At 39.7% G+C, this 12,095-nt stretch overlaps 1 protein-coding gene across 3 annotated transcripts in view; it reads left to right on the forward strand.

Moving 5' to 3' along the window:
- The first annotated feature begins 15 nt into the window (after nucleotides 1–15).
- Nucleotides 16–12,095, forward strand: part of Cyp39a1 (cytochrome P450 family 39 subfamily A member 1) — a 45,336-nt gene continuing 33,256 nt past the window's right edge. The window contains exons 1-5 of one of the 3 annotated variants that reach the window (XM_070023598.1): nucleotides 16–369; nucleotides 6,898–7,033; nucleotides 7,974–8,148; nucleotides 9,487–9,636; nucleotides 10,778–10,871. In XM_070023598.1, coding sequence (XP_069879699.1) covers nucleotides 187–369; nucleotides 6,898–7,033; nucleotides 7,974–8,148; nucleotides 9,487–9,636; nucleotides 10,778–10,871 — 738 coding nt within the window. In that variant the 5' untranslated portion in view covers nucleotides 16–186. Of the gene's footprint in view, nucleotides 370–1,537; nucleotides 1,647–6,897; nucleotides 7,034–7,973; nucleotides 8,149–9,486; nucleotides 9,637–10,777; nucleotides 10,872–12,095 lie in introns of those variants that run through there. The other 2 variants (XM_070023596.1, XM_070023597.1) reach the window with 2 other exon arrangements.

Consider the following 12,095-nt stretch of genomic DNA (forward strand, 5'->3'; position numbering starts at 1 on the left):
CTTGGAAGCGAGGATGCCGAAGTGGCTTAAAAGTCGGGGCGGGGAAGAGGAGCTCCAAGTACGCGAGAGAAGTCGCGGCGAAAGTTGTGGCCGCAGGATCCGGACGCCCGGCGGCTGATCCCGAACCCGCGGCGGCGGCGGCGGCAGGGCCCGCACCGCGGGGCTTTCCCCAGCGTCTCCGGCGGCATGGAGCTGCTCTCCGCCGCCGTGGCGGCCGTGCTGGCGCTCGCGTGCGCGGTGCTGGGCTGGGTGCTCGGGCGCGGGCGCCCGCGCGACCCCCCGTGCGTCCGGGGCTGGCTGCCCTGGGTCGGAGCCGCAGCCGAGCTGGGCCGAGCGCCGCTCCAGTTCGTGGAGCGCGCGAGAGCGCAGGTAGGGGCGGCGCGGGGCGGGGGCCGGGCCCGCTGCCCGGACGCGCGGGCCCGATCGCGTCCGGACGGCCACGGGAGCCGACTCCACGCCGCGGCCGCCGCGCCTGCCTCGCTCCTCCCGCCAGCTTCCGACGGCAGCGCTGCTTTGCGGTCGTGGGATTCTCAGCGTCTACATATATCTATTATATTTATATTATATATGTCTATCATATATCTATTATATATATCCATTACACATATCTATTATGTTTATTATATATGTCTAATATAGCTATTATATCTATTATATATACCTACTATCTATTATATCTATTATATATGTCTATTATATCTATTATATCTTTTATTTCTATCTATTGTATATCTTATATCTATTATATCTATTACATATATCTATTTATTATCCATTACATATATCTATGATGTCTATTATATATCTATTATATATGTCTATTATATATCTATTCTATCTCTTCTATTATATATCTATTATTTCTATTACATATATCTATTATATTTATATTATATCTATTATATATCTAGTATATATCTAGTATATCTATTATATCTATTATATGTCTATCATAGATCTATTATATATATCTATTACATGTATCTATTATGTCTATTATATAGATCTATTATATCTGTTATATATCTATTATATCTATTATATACCTATTATATCTATTGTATCTTTTATTTCTATCTATTGTATATCTTATATCCATCATATCTATTATATATCTATTATGCGTATTACATATATCTATTATATCTGTCTATTATATCTATATTATATCCATCTATTCTAGTATATATGTCTATTATATATTATATATATCTATTACATATATCTATTATATCCATTACATATATCTATTATGTCTATTATATATCTAGTATATCTATTATAATGTCTATTATATATCTATTATATCTTTTATTTCTATTATATATCTATTATCTATTATATATATCTATTATATATCTAGTATATCTATTATATCTATCTATTATATCTGTTATATGTCTATTATGTATCTATTATATATATTATATATATTATATCTATCATACATATCTATTATATATATTCTTTCCTTTTGCAACTATTTATTGAGATGAAGTGGCTACAAATGTTTCTCAACATGGTGGCATCATTCTTCGTCAAAGTCACCAATGCATTTTCACCTCCCCAGGGACAGTCGACGTCAGCTTCCATCTGCAAAGTGGATGCACTCCACGAACTTTCACCAGACTCTTCCTTCCTCTCCGGTGAGGGGGTGCATTTCTTCCCTTTGGCTTGGTGTCAGCTGCTCCCTCTTTCTCTCTCATTCCCTCCCTCCCATTGCCGCCCCCTTGAGTTGCTCAGTTCATTTTCCTCAAATGTCCACTGCAGCTGATGGGCCCCTGCGCTGCATTTTTTCACCCCTTCTCCCCCCCCCCCCCCAGCTTCCCTCAGATGTGCAAGTGTACACACCATATCTGAGGTAAGGACTACAGAGTCATCTGCAAATGACACATTAAGAAGAGGTCCCTTGTTGCCTTGTCTCTGGGGTTCTTTTCAGTCTATCTATTGTTTTATGCACACATGAAGAAGGGCCTTGGGTATGACAAATCTGGTTGAAAGACCAACCTCTTCTGCTTTCACTGCATATGGGTTAAACATCTACATATTAACTCAATTTTAGTAATACATGGAAAGACAGACATTTAGTAAGATTTTAATTTCTGAGAAATGAGTAATACATATTCAGTTGGAGCCAACTGCAGGATTTTAGAGAAATTCTCACAAATTCCATCTTGTCTTATTTAGGGATTTTTTTTTATTGTTATAGAGGATATCTCCCCCCCCCCCACATTATACCCTCCAGAGTGTAGAAATCGTTGTAACATTTTTTTTTTTGTCCTTAAAGCATCTTTCAATAAAGGTCATCATTTTAGAGAACACTTTTAACTCTTTAGCTTTTGTTCAGTTATGAGTAAGGGTTAGCCACCAAGATTTGGTTGCTTTAATAAATTTGTGTGATGTTATCATCATCATCATTATATGTCATATTTCAGTATGTTTTATGCTGACCTCTCTCTCAATGTAGGTTCCTATCTGGTTACATATATAGTAGTCTTAAAAGCATTGTTGACTATTTTCTTGCAAAATCTCTGATCCCAATTTGGTTAGTAAAAAAAAGTGGAGAACCCTAATGAGAACTCAGATGAAAGCGAGAGCTACTGAGAATCTCTCTCGAGAAATAAAATATTGTGGAATTCACAGGTGTATTATTTTGGTTTTCTCTATGCACTTAAAAATGTGCACCACAAAGGTGAAATGATACTATCATAGCTCTTTGAGTGCTCTTAACCTTGACACATAACGTGAATAATTTCCCCATGCCATTAAGTATTTTTCTGAACCTCATTTTTAATTGCTATGCTTCATATGAGGGTTCTGTTGCTTTTGTACGTGATAAAAAATTATACTGTTGAGCAAAGAGTTAAATATCTTTTTTTTTCTGACACTCCAGTTCATTGTTTGATGTTTGAGTGCTAAGAATGTTTGGACTTCCCTCTACCACCACCCTGGATAGGATTCTAAGAAAGGATGAGCAGGCCCTAACTTTGGTATCAGGGCAATATCTAAAACCACAGGAGTGCTTCAAGCCTCAGGTGGTAATGACCACCCCAAGCTAGGCTTCACACTAGGCTAGTTTTTTCTGTAAACACACACACACACAGACACACACACACACAAAGAGAAAGAGAGAGAGAGAGTATTAGGAAGAGGGGGGAAGGTGGAGGGAGGGGGGAGGGAGAGACAGAGACAGAGAGCACTGCCAAGTCTCCTTTTGGCTTTAACTCAAGGTCTAGCTCTAGCCCAGACTGGTCTCCTTCAGTCTTCTGTCTCAGTCTTGAGTGCTGGGATTACCAATGGAAACCATTACACTTGATCCCCAGTCTGCTTTCTTGAGCCAGTTTTAGAGAAGCATAGGATGAGGGGCAGCATGTTCTCAGTAAGTCCTGTTTGTGTAGGTCATAATTTCATTTCTCTGGAGGTAATCTTTGAAGACTCTCTAGTCCTTAAAGATTTGGATGGGAGAATCAGTCTACTTTTTCAACAGTAGCTACAACAGATCGTATTTAGCAGCCTCGATTGAGGGGTGGCTCATAAATGGCAGCCGGACAAGACTCTGCATATGGCATAGGAAATGTTCAAGGAACGGCTTCCAAACCTCCATCGTGAGCACCCCTTCCAGTGTCTTCTGCCCTTGGAGAAGGCAAGAAAGAGAACACTTTGATGACTGCAAAAATCTTCCCTTCATAAGTTTCATCTTTGACTGGGTTATGCATTGATAGCATTTTTCAAAATTCTGTGTTTTGTGCCTGTTCTGGGGCTTGAACTCAGGGCCTTGTGATCAGGCTTGGCTGTTTTGGCTCAAGCATTCTTACTGATGTGGTGGAGGACATAAAGATGGACTACCATATTTGACTTGGGTTATGTAAAATGGACTACCATATTTGACTTGGGTTATGTAAAATGGATAATGAATGATTTTTAAGAATGAATGATTTTAACTCATTACTTTAGCTAGTAACTAATTGTAACTCTGTAACTCCCTAACTCTGCCACTCTAACTCTGCTTCTGCTGTTTTCTGAGCAGTGGGAGCCCTAACCCAGCAGGCCATCACCACCCTTTGTTCTGTTCCCCTGCTTCCCACAAGCAAAACCCAGAAATTTAAACTTAAGGTGTGCATTTCTTGTAACAATCATTGGCTAAAACCAACACCCAGCCTCCCGCTTTCCCTGCCCTAGCCCCAAGTGTTTAAAAGCTGATGTGGGCTGGCACTCTGGGCTGTTTCCTGGCCAGGTGCGGTCCTGGCGCATCAGCACTTTTCGCTCAATAAAATCTTTTACATTTTCACGGAGGACTGAGTGGTCTCACTGCCCCTCCCCACTACATTACCACTTGAGCCACAGCTCCATGTGGTTCATTGGAAATAAGAGACTCAAAAGTCTTTCCTGTGCAGGCTGGCTTTGAACTGGGGTTCTCAGATCTCAGGACTCCTGAGCAGCTAGGATTACAGGCATGAGCCATCTAGTACCTGGCAATTTTAAAATTTTGAAGATAAAAATGCTACAGTGAAAAATCCCCCTGACCTCGTTCTCCCTTCTACTAGACCAGCAGCACTTGGTTAGGAATGGGACCCGGTGCAGTGGTCCACTAGCACTCTAATTCCTGTTGTATTTATAGTTTCTTTAACCTTGTACCATCAAGTGCAGCTCTAGATCTTATTTCTCATCATTTATAAGCAAAATGCATTCCACTATTCACATTGTTCTTTGGCTTTTGTGTGTGTGTGTGTGTGTGTGTGTGTGTGTGTGTGTGTGTGCTCATCTTAGGGCATGAATCACAGTTTTTTTGTCAAATGTGATTTAACATCTTTGCAAAACAATCTGTTATAGAACTCCTAATTCCTTTACTAAAAGATGTGTGGACATAGCTGACGTCAGTACCTTCCCCATCACCTGTTTCTATGTACCACCTTGTATAATCATTTCCTCTCCTGTTTCAGAAGAAACTGTTTGTGGGCTTACCCTGTTGTGTGTGTGTGTGTGTGTGTGTGTGTGTGTGTGTGTGTGTTTAAGACAGTCTTGCTACACAGTGGGAACTGGCCTGGAATCCTCAATCTTTTTGCCTAAGCCTCTGAAGACTTGAGATGACAGGTATGCCACCCCTGGCACTCATAATTTAGAATGGGAGATGGGTGGCAGGATGCTACTTGTGTGGTTAGCTTTTCATCTGGACAGTGGGCTCTCTTGCTTTTTTGGCCCATGTCCTTGGATAAAGAGAGCTACTTAATGGAGAGACACTCTAAGTAGGGAGCAGTGGGAAACCTCGACCCACAGTAAGGGACCGAGACTTTCAGTCCAATAACTTGCAGAAAACCGAATCCAGTCACCCAGTGGGCCAGCTTTGGCAGCCATCCTTACCTCTGGTGAATTTTCAGAAGACTATCTTTAGAACAGAAACACCCATGTTGCAAAACCTGTTTGGTAAGGGCTCCCTCCCACTCTGTACTTTGACACTGAGATGGAGGATTTCCTGACATTGAGATGGAGGATTTCCTGACATTGAGATGGAGGATTTCCTTAGTATTCTTCAGTTTTATTTTTTGTGCCGGGATTGAATTCAGGACCTTACATCTTCTAGTCAAATAAAGCACTAGTGAGCTACAACTCCTTTACTTCAATCTAATGTCATGGTTTCTACTTCTTTAAAGCACAAAGCTTTGAAATCTCTAGCCTTCTGACTTCAGAATTTGTCGGTAAGAGATAAGAGATAAGTAACTAACTAAAATTATGTATGATTATTTACAATTCAATGAAAGTATTTTGAACCAGTGTTTGATATTGCACTAAACTAGCCTGGAGTCGTGGCTCTTTCCTCTAATACAAGCTACGCAGAAGCTGACATCTAGAGGATCATAGTTTAAGGTCAAGGTAGGCAGAAAAGTTCTGTAGACTTTATCTCCAATGTGACCAGCAAAAAGCAGAAGTGGAGGCATGGCTCAAGTGGTAGAGCACCAACTTAGGAGGCTCAAGGCCATTAGTTCAAACTCCAGTATTAGAGGAAGTGAGAGAGAGAGAGAGGGAGAGAGAGGGAAGGAGGGGGGAGGAAAGAAGGAAGGAAGGAAGAAAGGGAGGGTGGTAGGGAAGGAGGGGGAGGGGGAAGGGAAGAAGGAAGGGAGGGAGGGAGGGAAGAAAGGAAGGGGGGAAGGGAAGAAGGAAGGGAGGAAGAGAGGGAAGGAAGGAAAACTTAAGAAAGAAAATCTTGCTAAACCAAATTAGAAATTGTTGGAGATAATAGATTATTCCTCCAAAAAGGTCATAGATCTTCTGACCTAGCCCTAGAATATGTCTATAGGTTACAGGGAATGATCTAAGAGAGAAGGAAAATTAATGATAGCAGAGAAAGAAGGCCCCTGCTATAATTATTCTTTCATTCTCCCTCCCTCTTCCCCCTCTCCCCTCCATACTGGTACGGGTGGCTTGAACTCAGAGCCTGGGCATTGTCCCTGAGCTCTTTTGCTCAAAGCTAGTGCTTTACCTCTTGAATCACAGCTCCACTTCCAGCATTTTTTGTTTAGTTGGAGATAAAAGTCTCAGGGACTTTTCCTGCCTGACTGGCTTCAAACCATGATCTTCAGATCTCAGTCTCCTTGATTGATAGGATTATAGGTGTGAGCCACCAGTGCCCAGTAATGATTATTTCTTAATAATTATTTTATACTGTAAGAAGGGATGATGTGAGTAAATAACAGCTGTATTTTAATAGATACATCAGGATAGAATAAATTAGAATTTATGGGTGAAAGCAATAAAAATTTATAATGATTACCAGATATAATAATTTTTATCTTGGCTATAACTTTGGCATTGATATTCTTGGGAAAAAATTCTTAAATATAGCCTATGGTTTAGAAATATTTTTTAATGTAGTAACCTGGGTTTATGTATTTTTTTTTTCAGTGTGGACCAGTGTTCACTGTCTTTGCTATGGGAACCCGAATGACTTTTGTTACTGAAGAAGAGGGAATTAATGTCTTCCTAAACTCCAAACATGTAAACTTTGAACTAGCAGTACAAAAACCCGTCTATTGTACAGGTAACAATAGCTTTTCAGATAGTTCTTGGAAGTTCAACCAGTAGACTCCAAAAGTGGCTCTAGGTAAAATTCACATCCTGATTATTTCAATTCTTGAGGTAGAACTAGTATGAGAAAATAGTCCATAAAGTCTTGATCATTGAAAAGCAAATTATTAGTAGCCTAACAATTCAGATTTCATTTGGACATTTGACAGAATAAGTGGTCACATTTTGATTTCTTTTTTTTTTTTTTTAAACTTAGGAATCTATAACAAAACTCTGTTTTGCAGCAGTGTATACTATGTTGAATTATATGTGTCACCCTTCTTCCAGAAAATAGAATTCCTTTGCTTACTTAGCTCTTTATTACAGCCTTTACTGACATATCCTCTGCCCCCCCCCCCCCCGAGCTTGTAAGGTGATGACCTTCTTACAAATTCTCCATCTAAGTCAGAGGTCTCTGGATTGTCCAGGAGCCAGCTTCCCTTGCCCAGAGCTCCACTTCTTCCCAGGCTACAAACACAAGTCTCTATTATTTATAAATTTGTTAACATGCCATTTTTATTGGGTGCAGTTTTTAAAAAAGAATAATAAAGAAATAACTAAATGAAATTTCAAAACAAAACTTGAAATCCCAGTGCATCAATGGCATGGCTCAGGTGCTGCACAGAAGATGTCAGTCAGCCCTATCTTATTGTCATTTGTGTTCATCTCGTTTTGTGATCAACTGACTATTTTACTGCAGTAACTTTTGTCAAACTCATCCCTTAAAACGAATTGCTAGACTTTTACTGTCTCACAGTGAGGGTTGAGTCCTTGTCTACTTTGATTTGCAAGGGATTATTTTATGTACCAAAAGGACCTTGATTAACAGTCTCTACTGACCAAACAATAGACATATTGACTGTATATTTCAAGAAATTGTTTCTTATTTTGAAAACAATTTTCTCTATTTACAGCATCAATTCCAAAGAATATCTTTTTCACCCTGCATGAAAAATTATATATTAAAATGAAAGGGAAAATGGGCCCATTCAACGTACATCAGTTTACTGGGAAGCTGATAGATGAATTACATGAGCAACTCGGAAATTTAGGTTCTCATGGGACTATGGACCTCAACAACTTAGTAAGGTAAATAGGGAAACAGATGCTTTAGTATGATTTCATCTTGAAGTTTTCAATTAAAAAAAGAAGAAATTTGAACCAGTCTGTTAGGTTTCAAAAATGATTTGGTGGATAATTTTCTACCTAACTAGGCTATTGAGAGAATAGTAGACAAACACAGTCACAACTCAATGTACATCTGTAAAAATGGGATCAGGTAACTTGGGGGGGATGGAAGGGGTTGGGAGAGATGGAGGAGAATAATGGAAGTGGTGACATTGATGGAAGACATGCATTATAGTCGTGGAGACATGTTTTATTGTATCTCCTTGGCCATTCTCCATATCAACTTATTTCTAATAATTGTCATACATCTGCCATTCAATGGAATTTGTGACTCTTAGGATTGAATGACATAGAGGACAGAGGAGAAAGAGGAGAGGACAGAGTCATTAAGTAGGTCACAGGTGCTCAGGAGATGTTGGTGAGACTTCAGGCATCTATGAAGGGAAGTTCCAAGAGATAGGAGAGAGGAGAAGAGCTAAAGAAGGAGTTGGTTATTCTCTGGAGATTTCTGGAAAAGTTAATGGCTGGCCATGGGAGCCATGAGAGAAATTATCTATGTACATAAAGAGATTTGGAAAATTGAATTACTTGCCTTGCCGCCACAGAGTAATCCTGAGACACTACAGACAATTTGACAATCATGACTCAACATAGAATGACCGAACATTTTATTAGAGGTCTGGGGAAGGTGATGCAAAACAAAAATACCAACTGAACTTAAACTTTTACTAAAGCATGCCTAGTATCTGCAATAAAGTAAAGCAAATGTCTGGACAGATAAGAAAATCTTCAGGAGATGCTAAAGGAATGCTAAACGTTTGTGACAATCAACTATCTTTAATATTGTTGTTCTAAATATGCCACATTTTATTTACACACAGTAAAAAATTATTAATGGTCTTCTTTCAGTCTCCAGTAATTTAGCTGTGTGGGAGCCTGTGAGCACTTAGGAAGTGCGGTAGTCAATATGGACTCAGTTCTGTATTTACTTTTTGCTCCCAAAGGCACGGGAGTCTCAGAGGTGTTACTATTTTCCTAAGAAATACTTATGAATTATTCCCTGAAGAGTTTAATATGCTTGCTTCAAAGGGACTTTAATCTTCAGATAAATAAGAACACCATTTCAGTTATCCCCTTATTGTATCTTGACCATAGCAGATACTGAAATTCTTTTTCGAAAGCATGTGTCACGCACCGTCTGCTCCTGGCACATCACTGTTAAATACCGCCCTCTTTTGCATCTATCTTGTGCCTTTGTGATCAGTGGGTCTGACTAATGGTGTGTGTCTCTCTTTGCAGGGCTCTCCTTTACCCAGCCACAATGAATACAGTCTTTAATAAAGGTTTGATTCCCACAGACAAAGGAGAACTCCAAGAGTTCTACCAGCATTTTGAGACATATGATGAAGGCTTTGAGTATGGATCCCAGATGCCAGAATGGCTCCTGAGGTAGAGTTGTTTTTCTATAGTTGATTTTTTGATGATGCTTTCTCTGGGCAACTTGGTCACCCTCTCATTCTCCTTTTAAAGTGGAATAACAGTAGTTGATGAGGGAGAGAAGCTATTTCTATGACCTGTATTCCTTTTTTGATGGAGCTTGGGGTAGGGGATGAAAGTTTTACTATGCAGTCCAGGCTGGCTTTGAATTTGCTAGCTTTCTACTTCAACTTCTGAATGTTAGACATGTATCACTACATGTTCTGTGACATCTTTGTTTTATTGAGGTATGTGTACAAATTGATAGAGAAACACGAACATCTTCCTTTTTCCTTTTTTGGTGAGCAAATATAAAAAAGAAAGAAAGGGGAAAGGAGGTGAGGGAAAAGAAGAGGATGGGGAGGGGAGAGAGGAGACAAGAGGAGAAGAAAAGAAAGAAGGAGAAAGGGTAGAAGAGAGAGGGGAGGAGAAGAGGGGAGGGAAAAGGGGAAGAGGAACAGGAGGAGAGGAGAGGGGAGGAAAGAGGAGAGAGACTAGATGAAGATTTAGGGCTATAATCATATTGATGTAGCTTGGATCATGCTAAATCAAGTGTGACCACTCGTAGCCACATCCTCTTTGAGGAGAAACAAGGTGTGGTCAGTCGTATTTCTTTCTCTAGGTCCTGAAACAAGGCACTCATCCCCTTGATGAGGACATCCCCTCTACTACCCCTCCCATCATCCTGACATTTCCATGCAGCCCCCCCCCCACCCCCATACTATCACCTTAGGGACTAGGGATTTCAACACTGGAATTTGGAGAAACACAGATACTTAGGCCATCATTGGATACAGTGGCAACTGGCTTAACCCAGCAGTTGGTCCCTGTGATGGCTTTTCCACCTCTGTTACTTGAAACAGCCCACAGTGAAAGCAGTGATTTTTAAAATTCAATGTGAACTAAATGGAAATTCAAACACTGACTTGTAAAAAATGTTTGTTTTATTTCTCCTCGTCCTCATGGACTAATAATTCAGAAGGCAGACCTCTTATGAAAATTCTACCCGAAAATGAAGAAATGCTGTAATTCCAGAATCACTTTTCAGTACCATGGTTTGTTACTCCTAACAGGGTTTGAATTAAAATCTACACATATGTTTTTTTGCATGCAGAAACTGGTCAAAATCCAAAAAGTGGCTTCTTGAAGTCCTGGAGAAAAATATTACACACATAAAAGCATACAAGTCTGAAAAAGACAATTCTGTGGCAAGTATCCCTTAGCTTCTTCTGCTAAAATATGTGTGATGAAGATAGTAACCAAGTTCAGTTACTGGAAACATTTTTTTTACTACAATGCATGTATTTATTGGATGGTGTTTTTTTTGTCAAGTGCTGATGGTTTGCATGGTAGATGAGGGCCAGGCTTTTGTTATGCATGCTTTAGAGATAGACATTTTGTTTCGCTTCATTTTCCTAAGGGTGATAGTTCTTGAAAAAATAGCATTTCTTTTTTTAAAAATTATTTTTGATTGCAAAGGTATGTACGGAAGTTTTACAGTTTCATAGTAAGGAAATAAGTACAATTCTTGTCAAACAGTGCCCCTCCCTCATTTTCTCCTGCTTTCCCTTCCTCCACAACTGCCCCCCCCAGTTGTAAAATTCATTTTCAACATAGTGTCTTGTGAATATTGCTTTGAATTGGTTTACCTTGTCCTTGGTCTCACCATTTCTGTGATTCCCCTTCCCATCCCCAAATCAGATAAACATATACAAGACAAAGGGTACTGAAATAAAAATAGTGACAACAGGGAGTAAACCAAAGGAAAAATAAATAAAAAAGAAATAACTGTTTACAGTACACTTAAAAGAACCTCTTGTTTCCATGTCTTGTAATTCATTTTGATTAACATCATTTTATAAGGTCATATGTACATAGCTATTGTGATTCTGTGCTAGAACTATCCTAGACACATACTAGTTATTACAAATGAGGGAGACCATGTGACCTATGTTTCTTTGGGTCTGGCTTAGTTCACGTAAGAAGATTTTTTCCAAGCAGTTGTTAAAATGTGATCTGTATGAGAGCACACACACACACACACATGCACATGCACATGCACACACGCATGCGCAAACATATATACACACATACCACAAAAAGTAAATAGCCAAAGCAATCCTTGAGCAAAAACAACAGAGCTGAAAGTATTACAATACCTGACTTCAGATTACATTTCAGAGCCATAATAACAAAAACAGCACTATGTATATTGGTATGGTAGGAAAACTGGATATCCACATGTGGAAGCCTGAAACTTGATCCCTTCCTCTCACCTTATTAAAAAGTAAATTCAAAATAGAGCAAAAACTTCCATGGAAGAACTGAAACTTTGAAACTACTTGAGGAAAATGTAGAAGAAACACTTCAAGGTCTAAGTAATAGGCAATGACTTTCTGACTAGAATTCTGATAGCATAGGAAATAAGAGAA

This window comes from Dipodomys merriami, unplaced genomic scaffold, assembly GCF_024711535.1.
Source record: "Dipodomys merriami isolate MVZ:Mamm:240054 unplaced genomic scaffold, mDipMer1.0.p SCAF_16, whole genome shotgun sequence".
NCBI classification, from domain to species: domain Eukaryota; kingdom Metazoa; phylum Chordata; class Mammalia; order Rodentia; family Heteromyidae; genus Dipodomys; species Dipodomys merriami.